The 20,716-nt window shown below is 32.6% G+C and overlaps 1 protein-coding gene across 1 annotated transcript; it reads right to left on the bottom strand.

Annotated features, from left to right (window-relative positions):
• Positions 1–9,542: 9,542 nt before the first annotated feature.
• LOC131874862 (replication protein A 70 kDa DNA-binding subunit A-like) lies at positions 9,543–10,964 on the bottom strand. Its single transcript, XM_059218790.1, has one exon. The coding sequence runs from the start codon at positions 10,962–10,964 to the stop codon at positions 9,543–9,545; it is 1,422 nt and encodes a 473-aa protein (XP_059074773.1).
• Between the last annotated feature and the right edge of the window lie 9,752 nt (positions 10,965–20,716).

Below are 20,716 nucleotides of genomic sequence, written 5' to 3'. Positions count from 1 at the left end.
TTTTTCAGAGCGGTTTCTTGGATTGTGGATCAATTTGGCACCACACTCGATGTTCATAGGCTCTTGGTCGACCTTCCTATTGATTTGCACTCCTTGGTTGTTCTTTTCAAGGGGAATTTCCTTTCATTCTTGGGGCCGACCTATTTACATGTTGAATAAAAAAACATACTCTATCATCATACTTCTCCTAAGTTGGATATTCTAACATAGGCAATCTTAGTAATGCACAAAGACACACAAAATTAGCAAGCTAAAGTTTATAACTCAATGATGCGTAACTTCTTTTACTTATGACCAATTTTAAAATGGTCCAAGGAAAATGTTCTAGGCTTCATAGGAACCATATAGGCCACATGAGATTCTCTCAAAAGACACAATTACCAAGTAATGATATAAAATACCACACTAGCTCCATAATACAAGGGAAAGAAACTAAATATAAAATCATGAGAAAATTAAAATAATTTAAATCCATTATCATTCAACACAAAAGCTAAGGTGGGCCAAATCAAACATGATAATGAAAAACATATACAAATATATAAATCTATTAGCATGATTATAATATTTAATAATTAAATGCAACCTTGCACAATTATCAATATTTAAGCTATACAACCATATGAATAATCTCACATAATGAGGTGTGAAAAAATACCAAATTATATATCTCTTACCTCCTCCCCAATAATATTAGCATTAATCTTGGAAAATTAAAAATTCATAAGGAAAAAGGTACCCATGGAACATAATTGTTCACAAATAGAGATTTCCAAAAAAAAATCACTTCACCAACACTAGGTCTTGGTCTCAAATCAACAAAACAAATCTTCTATGGGTGTATGGTTTAGGTAAAACCAACCAGTACACCCAATATCCCTTATAGATTGCGACACTCTATTATCTAATTGTCACTACAAATAAGGAGAAGACTTCATAATTAAATAAAATTTCTACAAGAAAATGACCACCCTTTAATATTATTGATCAAGCTCATTGTTAAGCAAAAGGTAAAATCACAACACTAAAATGGCCATTCTCAAAAGGATTTCCAAACACAAGGGTACACCATGTATGGCCCTCTCTAAGACTAATGGTCCAACACATAACACTAAGATTTAGGTTTTTAGGAAATCCAATAGTTAGAGGCTACAAGAATAACTACCTTGCCTTAATTCTCACTAGAAGTAGGATTCACTTATACACATGGATACACTCCATGAGGTCTTTCATATGATCTACTCTTGAAAAGTGGAAATCTCACTAACACTCTAACTTCTTAACATAAAACTAAGAACAACTTATGAGACCTTAAAGGAAATGATTCAGGAAAAATCCTCAAAAAGGCAAAGTACTCCCAATAGGTAAGGCTTAATGAAGAATTTTTTTTTTTTTTTTCCCTTTATAATGCCTTGTTTATTCTCCTTTTAGTAGTTATCATATCCTCTTCTTCATTTCCCTTGGCACTCTTTTTTCTTTGTGAAGTTTTAGAAGGTGGAATGGAGTTGAGACCATAGAAGCCGAGTTAGTCTGTGAAGCCTCCTTTCCAATATGATTATAGTTGAATGTCTTGTTTACCCACTAGTAGCACCTATAGTAATTTTAATATGACATTTCCAATATCATTAAGTGTGGCTATTTTCCTTTCCTTTTCTCAATTTGAACACACAAGAAGAAAATGTCTTAAAAGGGACAAACATGTTATCTTTATCCCTTGTCATCAATGAGAAGTGGAAAAGGTGTTTACCACTTCCATAAACTAGCAGTTGTAGGGGGAGTGCCTGCAACAGGAGGCCGACAGGTCTGATTGTAAAGGCAATATATTAGTAGATGTATTAGAGTTGTAATATTCAGAGGTATATTGATTTACATTCACGCCATAGAAGTATTGTATAACTGAATAACAAAATTCTATTAAAGTTAAACAGATAATTGTACAGTAAGAAAGTTTTGGTGTACATAACCCAACCAATGGTTGTTCCCAAAGTTGAAAATTTTCCACCCACCATCCCCCATGTTGGTGTATGCAGCACGATGTACTTGAAGAAAATGTCATGAATATTTGATTTACATTTTTTTTTGTAGGCTATATTATTCCCAACCAAATGTTTTTGTTGGACCTAGAGTATTGTTGTTATCCACCCTCCATCCCCCATGCTAGTAAGAGCAGCATGTTATATAGCCTTTTGTTGAATTTCATGTGATTTATATGATGAAAGACCTGCATCATTGATTTTTTATATAAGTTAGATTTGGAAAACATGTAAAATTGGTGAAGTTAAATACTTTTAAAACCTTGAAAATTTGAAAAGTAGTAATTTTTAGTAATATAATACCTCATGGAATGTGAAATGGCACAATGGGAATCTCACCTATCATTCATGTTAGTATTTGTTTGTTGTGAGAGACCTTTTCTGTAGAGAATTTTTTGAAATCAATAATTAAATTTGGTTTAAGAAGTGAAAGCAAGTTAATTTTTCTAAGTGGTTATGATATAGTTATCTACCTAACAGTATTTTGTATTCTGAAAAGATTTACATACCTTGATAGTAATGAGCTTGGTGTATTGGGTGTTGTTCTTTATGGAAAGATGAATTCTTGAGTGAAGAGAACCTGAAAGTGTGAAGGGGCGTTAAAGAGAGAAGGTAGTTAATGTTGAATAGAATAATAGTTACCAATTGAAAACCTTCACAAACCATAATACGTGTAAAAGTGAACATGTCCAGAGATAGTTGAACAACGTAAACAAAGTAAGAATCTTGCAAGCACAGGATGGAAAATCTTAAGGCTATTGCAAATAATACATTTTTTTTGCATTATAAGATGATATTAAATATATTGAACAAGTGAGTAAGGTTTACACACCGTGAAAGTAATGACCTTGCTGCATTCGATGTTGTTCTTTACTAAAAGCTCAATTATTCAATCAAAAGAACCTAAAGGTGTAAAGGGATGTTAATGAGAAAAGGTAGCTAATGATAAATAGTATAATACTTACCAACTGTAAAGAGAGACACAGTGAACAAATACCATCAAAAACCATTATACGTGTAAAAGTGAACAGGTGCATTGCAGATTGAAAGTGGTCAAATCCACAAATAGTTAAAGAACATAAACAAAGCAAGAAGCCTAGAAGTACACCACAGAAAATCTGAAGTGTTACAAATAATATGTATTAGAACATTAGTAGTGGATATTAAATCTATTGAACAAGTGGGTAAGGTTTACATACCTTGAAAGTAATGAGCTTGGTGTATTGGATGTTGTTCTCTATTGAAAGCTAACCTTCACAAACCATAATACCTGTGAAAGGGAAGAGGTGCCTTGCAGACTGAAAGTGGTCACATCCACAAACAGTTAAAGAACATAAACAAAGTAAGAACCCTGTATTAGAGCATCATTAGTGGATATTAAATGTATTGAACAAGTGGCTAATATTTGTAATTGTTATATTCATATATTTTGTAGCTTTCTTTGTTGGGTTGCATTTGGAACCTATGATAAATAACAATGTATGAGAAAGTAATTTTGGCAAATAGCAGGAAGAAAAATTATTGAAAGCAATAAAATAGTTGAACAGGAAATGGGTGCTAGATGTGTACCTTTTGTTACAGAGTTGGGACATATAAAAGGGCTCTTCAAATTTATAGACGTTAGTTGTGTTGTTGATCCTGAAAAGTATAAATATTGTTTTTTTTTTATACATTGAATAGAAGATATACAACATGTGAAAATGTAATGAAGAGGTGATTTGCATACCTGATTCTATTTGTTTTGTAGGTATGTTTCTTCTATTGTGCGTGAAAGCTCCAGCAAGCGGGCTTCCTTGGTCTTTCGTAGAATTGTTGATGTTGCACCTTTCAACCATGAGTACCTTTGGTAGGTGAAGGCTAGTTGTATGCATAGGTGTTCAATTGCTTTTACTCTTGAAAGTGCTATGAATGTGAGGCCTTGTTTCTTTGTTTTGCTAATGTCAACTATGGCAAAGTCTAATGTTAGCCCTTGTGATTTGTGAATAGTAATGCCCCATGCCATTGCTAGTGGAATTTGTGTGCGGTTTCCTCTAGTAATTGGTGGAATAGGCACATGTTTTGCATTTTGTGGATCCCATGAAGGCCCAGTATAATGTTTGAAAAGAATGGCCACATATTTTGGCAAATTAGGTGGTTTAGAAGCTGCATCATAGACAATTTGTTTGATTTGACCCAAAGCACCATTTACAAGGCCAACTTCTATCCATAAATTTGTAATAAGCATAATTTCCTGGTCTACAGAAAAAAGAATTTCAAATGCTAGTTGTTCTTCTTGGTGTGCTTGCTTATCTCTTTGATGGGTAATGATTGTTGTTGCACGGGCAATGGGTGAGTGCAATTGTGTTAACATTTTTATGTTGTGTGCACTTGAAGCTGCATTTGTTGTAAACAAATGCTTTTGTTGGTTGAAGTGGTTATTCTGATCAAGTGTCAAAGCATGGGTTGACCACAATTGGAGGGATTCCTAATTTGTTTGCAATGGTGTTGTGCTACAGATATTAAGCAACATTTCACGAAACTTATCTATGAAGAACTTGTACCTTGTTGATGAAATAGAATATCCAAGGTCACAACAGTATTGAATGTGTGCCATAGAGCCAGTGCCATTGAGTGAGATGCGTATAATGGCCTATCTATAACTGGGGGAAGTTGTGCAAGATCACCAACCAAAATGACTGAGATAGCTGCAAATGAGTCATGTTGTCTACTGGGAAAAGCTTCTCGCAATCTTTTATCAATCTTAATGAGTAGTTGAGGGCCAACAAAGCTCATTTCATCTATTAAAATGTAACGTAAATGTTTGCATTGCTCTTGAAACATTAATAGGGAATGGTCTGTTAAGGGTTTGTATTCTTGAATAGGTATACAGAGGGTAGCATGGCTTGTTGTTGCTTGGATATTATATGCGGAAACACCTATTGGTGCTAGTACAAGCAAAGGGTATTGTGCATGTTCTAAATTTTAATTTAACTATCTGCGTATGCAGTCAATAAGAAGTGATTTTCTAGTGCCTATTGTGCCTTGAATAATTAACCGTAATGGTGAAGAATGCAAGTTCTGTTCAGCATGAGATTTAATGATATCAAGTGCAATAATTTGGTTTCTTGCAAGCTCATAGTTTGTAGGTGCATTTAAATGTGGGTTGGCAAGGCTGCGGGGTGCTTGGCTTTTCTCTATTAAAATAAATTGAGATGCTTTTGAATGCAGTGCTTCATCAGGTATAGAAGCAGTCCAATCAAAGTGTAGATCAAAATCACGTCTACCAAGCATTTGAAGAGTAGCAACGTCAAAGTTGTTTGATGCTCCCATTTGTGACAAGAACTCCCATTCGTATAGATCTTCATGAGTAGATTGTTGAATGTCTTCTGGTTGTAGCTCTTCACCATTTTCTGTTGTAATGTGTTCTTCAAAACCATTTACATGCTAGCGGATGTAATTTGTACTTTGAAGATGTTTCCAATTTATTATAATTTCTTTAGCTGAGTTCCCTATATGTAGAGGAATGATTTGAAATGGCTTGTAAAGAAGCAATTCACTCCAACATAAACTTTCAAAACTATTTTCATCTTCTAAAGGTAAATAGTTGTGTTGTGGGTAGACATTTACAATTGCTGGTAGCTTTCTTTTCATCCATTTACATGATTTACGTTGGTCAGAGTATGTATATAGCTGGGTTGAACGAAGCAGAGTTAGGTTTGCTAATTCTGATGGTTGTTTCATGTAGTTTGAGATGTAAGATATTGAGGTTTGAGATCCTTCATCACAATTAGCTATGTGTTGGAAGATTCTTTTACCAACATTGAGCATTAGAAATTGGCATGTACAAGATATCAATAGGAGTTTAAGTAGCATGTGACAAGTTTCTTGTGCGCTAATGTCCCTATCAGCAACAATTCCCATCAGCAATCTTTGGTATGCTAAGAGAATTATATCATCTGAATTTGTTGATCCAACTTTGTGTTTCAGGATATCATTATAACTTTCTGACTTCTGTTCAGTTTTGGATGTGTACTTTGAGATATATTGCAGAACTGCTTTTTTGGAGCAGACAGGTTGACAGTCAACATTAGCCCTCCATATGGTGAGCATTGTTGGGTTGTGTACATTTAGATGATTGTCATTCCTTGTTGGCTTGTATGATGGGTTATTGTTGTGGTCTAATATCAATGAGGATTCATGTTGTTCAGGCCAAGGAGCTTTGTACTGACATTGAAAGGTTGAGTTTTTTTTCCTCAAGCAGGTATACTCTAAACACTTTGTATGTCATAGGACAACATTGAGAAACTTAGTATAATCACTACAAGGATCAGACCTGGATATGATCTTTGTATCTGCTAGACATGGATCTGAAATTGCGGGCATATATTGCCTATTCAAGTGAGCTTCTTCAGTACGTGGATTCCATGTTGTGATGTATTGGTCAAAGAAGTGTTTAACTGATTGGATACTTGCATGATCTGACGAATCAAGGTTATCAATATTTGGTGCTTCTAGTAACCAAAGAAAGCCATGTATATGTGCAGATCCTCAGTGTTGCCATTCATATTTGTACCAGTGGCTAATGGCTTTCAGTTGTTTGACAATGACTTCATCACGAAAGATTTGAAATCTTAAGTGCAAGTATAAAGTTGTAATGTGTGAATTGTTGACTAAATTTTCAATAAATTGTCTTCTATTGTTGGGTACAGTAGTTGACTTTGTTTTTGGCAATAACTTATGCAAGTCTGGCCATTTTGTATCAACTGAGCTTAAGGTAAAGAATAGTGTAGGTGCACCTAACTGTTCTATCATTGATGTAAGGTCTCATCGGGATTTGCTCCAAAATGCTCGTGTACCACACAATGAGGCTGCATATCGCATGATATGATTTGGTAATTCATTTGAGGGTGTATTTTGTAAGTATTCTTCTAGACCATGAAGATTGTGTGGAAGACTATCTTCTAGATTAGTCTTAATGAACACAGCAGCTGATTGTTGGGATCGATGTCTCATCATAAGATTGTAGATATAATATCTAAAGAGAACATGTTGCCCAAATCTTTGATCATAATATTTGATCAAGTGCAAAGCATATTCATGTAAATGTACATGCCTTGTTCTTTGTTGTAGTGGTAAAGCCATTCCAGAAGGGAAAAGTGTTGGGAATGCCATGGAAAGGAGGCCCTCTTTATTGTACTCATTGATAGGTGATGTACTAATTTGTGGCCAAGCAACAACATTGTTGTTGCTATTATCTAGATGTAGGATGGTTTTTATGGTATCAAGTTCTGGTATTGATGATGGTAGTTGTGGGATAAATGAGGAAGTATTCTCCCTTATTTGTTCTTCATTGTTAATATTCGGCAGAGTTGAATTATCTTGAACAATTTCGTCTTGCAGTGAATGCACTGAATGTAGTAGCTCTGTAATGTTAGTGGTTTGGTGTGACAATAGATGCACTACATCTAGATCAATGACTACATCCTTGTAGTATTGATCATGTTTCATTTTATAAGCCAATGCATCCATGACGTGAAATCTATTCACGTAACAATCATAAGTTAATCCATGCAAATTGGTTCTACTGACAATAAGAATTTCTAATTGCTTAATATGACGGGGTAATGTTATTTCAATTTCAGAAATATCTTGTGGGAAGTTAATTGTATGGCCAGAATATTTGTATTGGCCTCCCCTTGCATGCGTTACTTGCAAAATAGGGGCAATTCTTGATATGAGCATTTCTTCTACTTGAGAGAGAGACTTTAAAACAGAAGGTTGCTCACTTGGGTCCATATTGTTTGATAATGAGAAACAGTGGAGGCCTTTTTCACCACAACATCTCATGCACATAAGTATGTGATTGACTTTTTTAATATTCATGCCCACATACATTTCTTTACAAACAGAACATGGCTCTGTGACCTCCAACATATCAATCCTTTTCTAGAAATTAGACAATGCATGTTGAAATGAAGGAGTCTTCAGAGAAAGTTCAGGAGCAGTAGAATGTGTTTGATTGACATTAATTTGCTCAAGATCATTGTTTTCTATTTGTAATAAATTTCCTGAGTTATTGCCAGCTCTCTGTAGTGCATGACGTCTCAATTGTCGTTTCTTGGAGATATTGGCTCTGTACTTTGCATAGTAATTTATATTGGTCTGGCTTCTCTTCAATTTGATAGCATCAATTTCTTGAGGGCAAGGCTAGATAGATATCTAAGATTTCAAAGAGAGTAGAGGTATGTCAGAATTTTCATAATTGAAGATAGCTAACTTTGAAATATGTATTAAGAATGTCTGAGAATTGAAAATTGCTTGATCTATGATTATGTGGTTTTAGAGGATTAGTTTTGTATGTAAAGTGGTTTTGTGATGTTTATTTGTATGTGTAGTGACCTGTTCTATTGTTTTGTTGTTGTGATTTACTCAACTTATATGTACACATATTTATATACATGTAAATGAAGTATACAAATACTTCTACACGTAGTTATGTACATATATAAATACAGGTGCATCTATGTGAAATGTTAAAATCTTGTGTTGTTTACTGTATATATGTGAGGTTGAGATCTTGCTTGAAATGTATGGGTTTTATAAAGTGCTTTACTTGAAATGTATGGGTTTTGCAAAGTCGTAAATTGACTTTGTAGTGTTTTTCTGCCTACACTTGTTGTTGTTAGTAACTTGGCTTTTCAAAAGCATCATTGTAATATAAGTATGCATAGATATAGTAATTTCCGATACATACAGATGTATGTATACATATACACATGTATATATACATATGAATTAAATATTCAAAGTGTTGTATACAAACATATGCACATATATAACTACACATGAATATATCAAAAAAACTAAGACTATGAATAATTATAGTATATATATATATATCTGTGTGTGTGTGTGTGTGTATAATTATTTGTTCTTGTTAGTTGCTTGTTGTTTTTAAAAGCATGATTCTAATATAGGTATGCATAGATATAGTAATTTCTGATACATACAGATGTTTGTATACATATACACATGTATATATATGTATCATTTAAAAATTCAAAGTTCTGTATATGAACATATGCACATATATAACTACACATGTATATATCAAAAAGACTAAAACTATGAATAATTATATATAGATATGTACATATATAAGTATACTTGTATATCTGCAGAATTCTATAACTATGAATAATTCTGGTGTTGTATAGTTATACAAATAGATATTAAAAAAAAAAACAAGATTTATGTGCATATATGTATAAATTTTCTACAAATAACATAGAGCTCAGTAGATTTAAAAGTAATAAGCATGAGTGAAAATAACTTATGTCACGAGGAAAGACTTTCAAAGAGATAAGAAATAGATGTAAGAAATGTACATATAGATATTTATAGAAGCAGCCATGTGTTCGTAAAAGGTAATTGTTTGTATTTGTAAAACTATTAAATATGTAAATTATCTAATGTAATAATTGTATTGTAAACTAAAAGTTTAATAATCAGGAAAGATGCGTTATAACTCTAAGCCTGTGTACTTAGGCGACCAATTTCTGCAAGTAGTGTATCACACTCAGCTTTGAAGTCAACAGGAGAGACTTTATTGACTGTGACTTTCATCTTTGATTCTGAATTGTATGTGTCAATGCATACCAGTAGTGTGAATGAATAGTGATGTGACAGTAGTCTTTTAATCACTGAACAAGGTGTTTCTGTTGTTGTTGCATCATTTTGTAGTGCACAAAGCTCTTTTGCAGTTTTGTGTAGCAAATGAATGACATCCTCATCAAATGCAGTGGCCCAAAGAGTACTTGTGGCATCTTGTAACTTTACTGGCAAGAGGTAACTATAATTACAATCTTGCATAGTCATTTCACATCTAGGGCAGAACCAAGAATCATCAAGTTGTTGTGTACATTTCTTTTTGCAATGCCTTCCATTGACTATCAGTGGACAAGCTCCGTAACAGAAACTTTGATCAGTTAAGTTTACAAAATGCAGAACAACTAGCAAAGTAGTCTGAATTGTTTCTGGTTTGACACTCATCCTCTCATGGATTGAAGAAATAGTCATTCCAGTATATTTCTCATCTATGTGGATAGTTTCTTGAACCAAGGGTATAACAAGAAAAGGGTCCTTTCCTCTTAATGTTAGAGGTTCTTCTTCTGTAAAAGGTGGGTTGATATGTAATGTGGTCGCAGCTGTTATATTTATAAGCTTCCCATTAAAATAGCCAACACGAGGATTACGCAAAGCAAGGATAACCACACTATCATTGGTTAACATATTTTTCAATTCGAGGCCTTTTTGTTCTGCCATTGGACCCCATAGGTTGATGTCAAAAGTTGAACTAGATAGATCATTAATTTTCACAACACGCTTTTGTGTTTGACTGCCATCTTTCCTGTGTATTGGAATGATATCTCCAATGTATAAAACAAGGCGAATTATGTCAACCAATGTGTTATTTGTTAGATGAAACAATTCACTAATGGGCATGAAAAGAGGATGTTGTTGATCTGCTTGTTCTTCGTTGGTGCAGCGTTTCAGTATGGATGCATCAAACAAGATGATTTCTAAATGACTTTTTAGTTTGTTGTACCTCGCATTTGCTTCCTTAATGGATCCCTTTGAAATAATATAATGTGAACCTACGTCCACACGGTTAGAGTGTAACTGAGCTATTTCATCAAAACATGTGACTCTAACTTCACACCCCTCATAGTCAACAATGTCAAAGCTAAACACATGGCCATTTTTTGTGGTTCTGCTATATACCTTAATAGGGCATTTATGAGTAACTCTGCCTTTGATTGTCCATTTATTCTGGTATGGATTCAAATTTTTGATAGGCCTTATATTTTCAGAAGTCATTGTTTGCGGGGATGGCAATTCAGTAGCAAACTGAAGAGATCGTTTAGATGTTGATGGTCTATCCTTAGACATTATTTTTGGTTGTTGTTCTTTGAACAGGTATATTGGTTTACCAAAGAATGGGAAATCACTTTGTTTCACTTCCAGACTAAGTATTACAATAGTCCTGTGAAAACAGAAGACTTCTTTTTAAATTACTATTAATTATACTTAAGCAAAATTAAATAGAGATGAAACATATTGTATTTAATAACCATAATTTGTTTCCTACCTTGTGTTCCATATGTATTGGCATGTATAACTTGATAACTGGACTATTGTACCTATTTTTAGAATATCTGAATCTATCAGAGTAGCATATTTAGAAGGCAAGATTGCGAGCTGCATGTATGTGCCATCATATAACACTAATTTATGTATGTCAGTATCATCTGTGTTGTTCTGCATTTTCTAAAATGACAAAACTTGTAGCAATGCTGAAGAAAGCTCATCCCCAGCATTGATAGATTGAATTGCAAAAGGGGTAGGGGCATACTCTTGGGTTTTTGCCTACAAAAAATAATATGAATATGGAGGATTTAATTCTAATGTTAAGCAGGTCATATATCTGCTTACTTGTTAATGTAAAGCATGTGTTAGTAAAGTATGTAATCAAGCTATGTTATCTATAGAGTATTCATCTACTTTAGCACTATGCTATGAAAAAAGGATGCATGTGGTAATGAAAAGGATGGTATGGAAAAGAGAGATGTATTGTCAAAAAAAAGAGCATAAAAGATTTCTATTTCGAAAAGCTTTGATAATTTAGCTTACCAAACTATCAATTGTGGAGTTCTCTATCGGTTCAGAGGTGGGTGCTGAAGATGCCATTGTACATACATACCTTTTGACAATTAAAAATAAATTATAAGCATGGTGATTTGTAGTTCTTATATCAGAATACAATCACAACACGATTTAAGCTGATCAAAGGTATATATGCACAAGAACAGCAAAATTAACTGAGCATAGAGTAACACTATTAGAGTTTAAATTTTGTTTCAAATGGTAATGAATTGATCATAATGTGATTGAAACGTATTCAAAAGGACAATTGTTCATATGCTGATAAGCTTAAAAAACATAAAGTATCACTTTATAATTTACATATTTGAGAGCATGTTAACAAAATATGAGTTCATCTCATCAAAGATCATTCAAAATATGAGATGCATCTGTTTGTTTCGAATATTAATCAAAATATGAATGTAACTTTTCAAAGAATCAATAATTACAAAAACACAGGATCCACCCAAGCAACCCATCCAAGCTCGGTATCAGTCCATTTAAATACTTTGTCTCCCAATGTGAAAATAACCATTGGATCAATTAATTGTTTAGTACTTGGTATTGGTAAAGGCGCTAATTTGATACTATGTATGGTTGTTATAGCACTACAAGATGTAGAGAGGTTCACCGTTATTTGGTTTGGTGATTTATGTTCATAGTGCTGAATTATGTTTCTGAGGTTGCTCTTTAACTTGTTGCTTTCTTGCAACATCCTTTCAATGACATTGTTAATGTCCTCTGTTTCTTTCAATCTTCTATCCATTGTTGAAATTTGATTGTGTTAGTGTGGTTGTTTCTGTTGGAATGACAGAATGGAAATGCATTACTAAAAAAAGTGAAAATAGAAGAATAATACAACATATCTTTAAGTAGATCATTTTTTTTTTTGTAAATCATAACAAATTTAGTATTGACTGATTATAAAAACTTGTAATAATTAGTTGAATACTTTAAGCTTTATAAATTGACAAATGAGCCAACTTCGACATGTGATAAATCAGGTGGATTTCAACAAAAGGCTATGTAAGATGTTGATGTTGGCAGCATGGGCAATGCAGGGTGGATAATAAGAATTTGATGGCTATAATAAATACTTTTTGTTGGGAACAATAGAGCCTACAAAAAAATAATTATCAAAAAATCACTACATGACATTTTCTTTTAGCACATCATGTTGTATATAGCATACTGCAATAGAACATAGCCATCAATGGCATTACAGAGTTCTTGGTAAGAGAATTAGATCTCTAAAATGTAAAAAAACTTGCACCCTAGAAGAAAACTATCCAATTTCTTGTTACAATCTCTTGGTTTTTGCTCTTTCATAATGTTGTTAATGATTACTTTTTTGTGGATATATAAATTTCAGAATGAATTTACATGTAGGCAATGCTTTCACTCTGTAAGACAAGTGCTTAGTTTGATTTATTTTAGGATCTATGCATATGTATATCCATGTGTATATATACAAGTATACATGTCTATATAGATGTACATACACGTATACATATACATTTGATATATATACATCTATATCTATATATATACATGGATATATATTTAAGTATGGGCATGAATGCTTTCACTCTGCAAGGTAAGTATTTAGTTTTATAGTTTGAAGGGTCTTTGAAATGAATACAACAATGAAATCAAATACACTTGTGCGTTTGGCTGGGGAGGAAAACATTAAAGACAGCACCGCTTCAAAAAATGAGCGCACGCACTGATGACACCCTAAGTGGAAAGGTCATGACACAAAAAGAAACCCAACATACAACTCACCATTGCAGGAAGATTTATAGGTGATTCTCTCACTAAAAAGGATACAAATTTTGCAGAATTTATAATTAGTAAAGGAAAGAACGTATCTATCTTATATAATAAGCTAGTCACAAAATCAAAATTATACACATCAATTGCAATATATTATTGTTGTAAATGTGGATCATTTGTTAGTGGTTATTTATCTTGGAGATTAAAGGCCTTCATGTGCACAAAGTCAGTTATCTAACTTGTGTCAGTCTGAGCACACATTTTGTGAAGCAACGTTTTGTTTAATGTTTTCCTGTGCGAGATGTAGAATCCCGCTATCAAGCCTTGTCATTGTCAAGCTTGGGAAAATATATCGAGAAGTGTCCTTTTCATGTATAAATCCTCAAGATATATATGTGAATGTTGAGAAAGACTCACCATGATAGTTTAATAGGGAGAAATCATAGGGATAATCATGGTAGGATCAAAACAAATGCAAGGAGTCATGGCATAATAATGGGAATTTCATATAATGTATCCTTAGACTTGATAAATGTGTAGGTAGTTATATGTGATGAGGTTTACATGACAATAGAAAGTGAACAATGATAGTCCTCAAGGAAGACATTTTTTGAAAAAAATTAGATCTTAGATAACATGGAGGAAAAATAAAGAAGATAGTGAATTATTAGAGAAATCACAAGGATTTTCATAATAAGATTATATAAACCTTAAGGGGTTTCCTACATAAAATGACAAAGAACTTTAAAAAGAAAGGGAAAATTTAGACCTTAGATAACTTGGAGGTAAAATAAAGAAGATAGTGGTTACCTACATCAAGTGATAATGAACTTAAAAAAGCACAGTCATGAGAGTATCTTATAGATCTTGAACAAGGAAAATATCACAATGAAGAAGAATAACATGATGTGAAGCGAAAAAGCATTAGTGATATTGTAATACAGAATCCAAAAGATATTTACATGATAGTGATAAGAGTGATTGGATAGTGAAGATATTAGGCATGTGAAGTAAATTCAAGGAAGATAGTGTCATGATGAAAGATAAAAGGTAGTACATACATTACTCTAGTCACCTATTCATGGAAATAAATTCTTTAATCATATGAAGAAGTCAATGAAATACAAAGTAATCTTATAACAAGGAGTTAATGACATCCTTTAAATATCAGGCAATAACCTATAGTATTCATCAATAGTATCAACCAAGGTTAACCATTATCAAGTGAAATTTATCGAGTTGCATTTTTTTGAGTTTATAGATTAATATTGAATTGGGTTTTAAGCAATGCTTTACAAAACACTTTTGGTTTGTGTGCATTTTGTTGTAGGTTAAAAGGGTTTTAGTTGGGTTTTGCAGTTTGGAGATATTCATTGATTTAAGTTTTAACCAGTATTAATAGTTTAAGGTTATATTTTGACTATGATATTTCTTAATTTTCTTTAATGTTTTCATCTCTGACGGTGTGCACGAATGTCGATGTTCTTTATGGTCGCTTCGAACCGTAAAATGTAATTTGTTTTGTTGTTCTCGAAAATATTTTGGTCTGCAAATTTTCACATAACATTGGATGTAGTTGTCGAGTTAGGTTTTATTCTGCCTGTGAGTGTTTTGTTGGGCTTGTTTGTAAGCTTCTAGCCGTGAATGGTTTTACTCTACAAGGTAAGTGTTTATTTTAACGTTTTTTGAATTTGTAATGCATTGTTTTATAATGTGTGTTTTTTTTCATGTGTTGTACTTGCAGGGTTGTTATTTTGTTTATGTTGTTTAACTGTTTGTGGATGTGACTACTTTCACTCTGCAAGACAAATGTTTATTTTCAAGTTTGTTGCATTTGTAATGCATTTTTTTATAGTGTGCTTATGTTTTTCCATGGTGTGCTTACAAGGTTCTTACTTTGTTATGGGCACTTAAAACTATAAAATGTAATTTGTTTTGTTGTTGTTGTAAGTATTTTGCTCTGTAAATTTTCTTGTAACATTGGATTTAGTTGTCGAGTTAGGTTTTCTTTTACTTGTGAGTGTTTTCTTGATGGGGTTTCTGAGCTTCTCACTGCAAACGGTTTTAATCTCCAAGTTAGGAGTTTATTTTAAAGTTTGTTTCATTAGTTTGCAGGGTTCTTACTTGCTTTATGTTATTTAACTATTTGTGGGCGTCACTACTTTCAGAGTGCAAGGCACTTGCTCACTTTCATAGGCATTAGGGTTTGTGAATATGTTTGGTTAATTTTTCTTGGTTATTGGTAATTCATGATAAAGTTAAATATATTTGTAGTGCGCAAGTCTTGTATGTTTAATGTTTCGTGTTCTCTTTCACAAGGATTTTACTCTGCAAGGTAACTATTTACTAACTTTTGTATTGCATTGCTGTTAATTTACAGTGGTATTTATGTGATTACTACTCTGTGCACATGAAGGCTTTTATTTTGTAAGATAAATAGATATATATGTACATCATGTGTATATATATGCACATGTGTATATATATATATATATATATACATGTATATATATATATATATATATATAGATTTATATAGATGTATTGGCACTCTAAAAATTTCTTTATCCTTGCAGGCTTCCTACTTTGTTTATGTTATTTAACTATTTGTGGACGTGACTACTTTCATACTACAATGCAGACTTGTATCAATAAATCCTACACACTTTACAATGGAGTTATTAAAACAGAGATTTGATAAAACCCTATATATATACATACGTACATGTGTGTGAGTGTGTGTGTATGTGTGTGTGTGTGTGTGTGTGTGTGTGTGTGTGTGTGTGTGTGTGTGTGTGTGTTTATATAGATGTATACATGGCTATACATATATATATGTGTGTGTGTGTGTGTGTGTGTGTGTGTGTGTGTGTGTGTGTGTACATATACATATATCAGCACTATAAAGCATTCTAAGAAAAATAATTATATATATATGTACATCATGTGTATATATATGTACATGTATATATATATGTACATGTGTATATGCATATATATGTGTGTGTGTGTGTGTGTGTGTGTGTGTGTGTGTGTGTGTGTGTGTGTGTGTGTGTGTGTGTGTGTGTGGCACTCTAAAAATTTGTTTATCCTTGCAGGGTTCTTACTATATGTGTGTGTGTGTGTGTGTGTGTTGTTTCACTATTTATGGACATGACTACTTTTAGATTGCAACCCACACTTCTATCTATAAATGCTACAGACTTCAGAATGGAGTTATTAAAACACACATTTGATAAAACTATATATATACATACATACATGTGCATGTATATATATATATATATATATATATATATATATATATATATATATATATATATATATATATATATATATATATATATATATATATATATATATATATATATATATATATATATATATATATATGTACATATACATATATTAGCACTACAGTCTACTCTAAGAAAAACAATTATATATATATATATATGTACATCATGTGTATATATATGTCAATGACAAATGCTCAGCATCGTAACATCTACAAACTTTTTTAAGAAACTGATAGATATAAAATTTTGTGAAAACATCAAATAAATGTACAGACCTAACATATATTTTTGTATAGTAATTAATGTACAAATTTTAGATTTGATTAGGTACGTAGCTTTGGAAAGAATCTTACCTTCCACAGATTAAATTTTAATAGAGAACCACCTTGTTGAAGAAATCAGAGCCCTAAAATGTAACACCACTAAGAACTTGCCAGCAACAATGAAGAAAACATTAAACATGCAAAACCTATAAATGAAACATACTTGCAAAAGAAGGAATTAAGAAGTTTGTACTTGCCTTGCAGAGAAAAAGGATTCACAACCACAAAGAATAAAACAACAGCAATAACCCTGCAAATTAGGAGGATTAGAAAAGAGCAATAACCAAGAAAGACCGACAAATAAAAAACAGAGACCGATAAATTAGAAATCGCAAAAAGGACACTTGCCTTGCAGACTAAAAGGATTCAGACCGAGGAAAAATTATAACCAAAGTTCTCTACAATAAACGACAGACACCGAGAAATTAAAATCCAAACAAAGATCATTTACCTTGCAGAGTGAAAGTATTGACGTTCTAAATGTTTACAAACAAAAAAAATCTATAAAATTAAACACTTACCTTGCAGACTAAAAGCATCAACAAACAAACTTTCAAAAGCAAGTCTATGCAGAGATTCTTACAACGTAATCACATTAAGAACATTCTGATATTTTCATTGAACCACAACTATGATTAACAATTCAAACATCTAAAACAAAACAACATTGTGCAAAGGCAAACTAAATGTTACTTATTAAATATGGTTGCAAAAAAGCGAGAATTAGACCTTTCCAACAATTTTTTCACAATAAAATTAAGTTTCCAAAGTCATACTCTATCAACAGACAATCTATAATCATAAGGAACAGATTGTTCCAGGCAAAAATTTAGGTTTTGGAAGTTTGAATACACAATTCATTGTAAAATCTAATATAAACCCAATGTATTAATTATAATTTTATGTTTATTATAGTTGCTAATTTGTTATATTTATTAAAAAATTTCCTCAAAATTGCATTATTTTGATATCAAGAAGTTTGACAGTAGAGGTCGAGACTCTGCCCAAGATAAAGAAAAAGCTTCATTGAAAGGAATCCGTCAATTACAAAGACTACTATCACAAAAAACTATTAATCAAGTGATGACTTAATTGAACTTCAAAAATTGTTGTTCTGTAGTTAACTTAGCAATTGTTTACAATGAGAATAAATGAAATATTATCCAAAAGCTCTACAAAACAACCTTAAATACGGTCATAAAACTAACAAGTTTATTTACTGTTAACTAATCAACTGAACTTTTTGCACGCTTCTTCCCCACAATAAGATGCTTCTGGTCATCACCCAGAAAGCAGCGTATTTAAAGTTGTGCAAATGTAATATTTAATAATTTTATGATTACTTTATTATTTTGGACTGCAAACAGTATTTACAGTTGTGGGTTAGGAGTGATGGGACCATTTGACATGGGAAGCTATCAACATCAAAGAAAGAATGTGTTGGGAAATGTGGAATGTATTTGAATAAACTTATATGCTCCATTTTGTTCATATCAATTCCATTTTGTTCATTCTTGTTGCTCTACCATGAATATCAGAGTTTTTTTGTAATGGCTCATTGGGTTTAGGTCTTTTTGCACTATAAATGTACATTGTCTTGGCTTCTTATATGTGGTCTGCAAAACTCCTGGGCATTGATCTTTCTGAGCATGGATCCAGAAGCTGGAATTGATCGGCTTAAGGAAAATAAGGTTAGTTAGATTTTCCCTTCTCATTTTCATGCCCATTTAATCAAGTTCATTTTTCTTCTTTTGCCAAGAATGTTTTATATATAGTGAAGCTTCTATATTAATCACCATTACCATTGTAGTACACTCAGAAAATGTGAAAACACGGTAGGGTTCAACTAAAAGAACTGAAATTCATTATGATTCGCTAAATCAGACTTTCTGTGTGGTGCTCTGCAATTTTGAAATCGATGCAGATTTAAGAACAATTTGCCCACAACTACTTATATATGCATACATGTGTGTATTTATATAAATGTATACATGCCTATACATACATGTATATACATATATGTACACATGCAAAATGAAAGTAGTCAAGTCCACAAACAGTTAAATAACATAAACAAAGTAACAACCCTCCAAGCACACCACGCAAAAAAAATAAGCACACTATAAAATAATGCACTACAAACTTAAAAAACTTCAAAATAAACACTCAATGTTTCATGAAAATTTTCACAACAAAATATTTTCAAGAACAGCAAAACAAATTACATTTTAGGGTTCCAAGCGGCCATAAAGAACATCGGCATTCATGTAGATGGTTGGAAACAAAAACATTAAAGTAAATTAACAAATATCGTGTTCCAAATAAAACCTTAAACTATTGATGCTGATTAAAACTTAAATCAATAAAAATATCTGCAAAATCCAAAACCAAACTAAAATTCTTTTAACCTACACTAGGATTTAATCGGCAACAGAATGCCCAAAACCTAAATACCTGTCAAAGTGAACAAGTGCCTTGCACACTGAAAGTAGCCACGTCCACAAACAGTTAAACAACATAACCAAAGTAATAACCCTGCAAGCACACCATGGCAAAAAATAAGGATGCTATCAAATAATGCATTACGAATTTTGAGAACTTAAAAATAAACTAAACAGGTACCTCGCAAAGTAAAATCATTCATGGTGAGAAGCTCAGAAACAAGCCCAACAAAATAGTCCACATTCGTGCACACTGGCGGGGATGAAAACATTAAAACAAGGTAAGAAATATCCTATTCGACTATTGATGGTGATTAAAACTTAAATCAATAAATATCTGCAAACTGCAAAACCCAACTAAAACCCTTTTAACCTACAACAAAATGCACACAAAGCAAAAGTGTTTCATAAACCATTGCTCAAACCCAACTCAATATTAACCTACAAAAAAATTCTTTTACCCTACAACACAATGGCGAAAATATAAATACATGTGGCTTGCAGACTAAAAGTAGTCACATCCAGAAACAGTTAAATAACATAAACAAAGTACCAACCCTGCAAGCACAACACGAGAAAAAATAAGCACTCCATAAAACAATGAATTACAAATTAAAAAAACTTTAAAATAAAATAAGCACTTACCTTGCAAGGTAAAACCATTCACAACATGAAGCTCAGAAACAAGCCCAACAAAACACTCAGAGCCAGAAGAAAACCTAACTCGATGACTATATCCAATGTTATGCGAAAACTCGATGACTATACCTGTGCCTTGCAGACTGAAAGTAGTCACGTCCACAAACAGTTAAACAACATAAATAAAGTAACAACCCTGCAAGCACACGAACGGGAAAAATAAGCACAGTGTAAAAGAATGCATTACAAAACAAAACAAAATTAAAATAAAAGGAAAACTTACCTTGCAAAGGGAAAACATTCACGGCATGAAGCTCACAAAGAAGCCCAATAAAACAATCACAACCAGAAGAAAACCTAACTCAACGACTATATCCAATGTTATGCAAAAATTTGCAGAGCCAAATATTGTCGAGAACAACAAAACAAATTAGATTTTAGGGTTCCAAGCGGCCATAAAGAACGTCGACATTTGTGCACACCCTCGGGGATGAAAACATTAAAGACAACGTCACTTCGAA

This window comes from Cryptomeria japonica, chromosome 4 (assembly GCF_030272615.1).
Source record: "Cryptomeria japonica chromosome 4, Sugi_1.0, whole genome shotgun sequence".
NCBI classification, from domain to species: Eukaryota; Viridiplantae; Streptophyta; class Pinopsida; order Cupressales; family Cupressaceae; genus Cryptomeria; species Cryptomeria japonica.
Note: the sequence above shows the minus strand (reverse complement) of the source record. Positions and strands in the feature narration are given on the sequence as shown.

Bases quoted from the DNA above. Each gene is read 5' to 3' on its own strand.
- LOC131874862 (XM_059218790.1), bottom strand. From the start codon at position 10,964: ATGTCTAAGGATAGACCATCAACATCTAAACGATCTCTTCAGTTTGCT.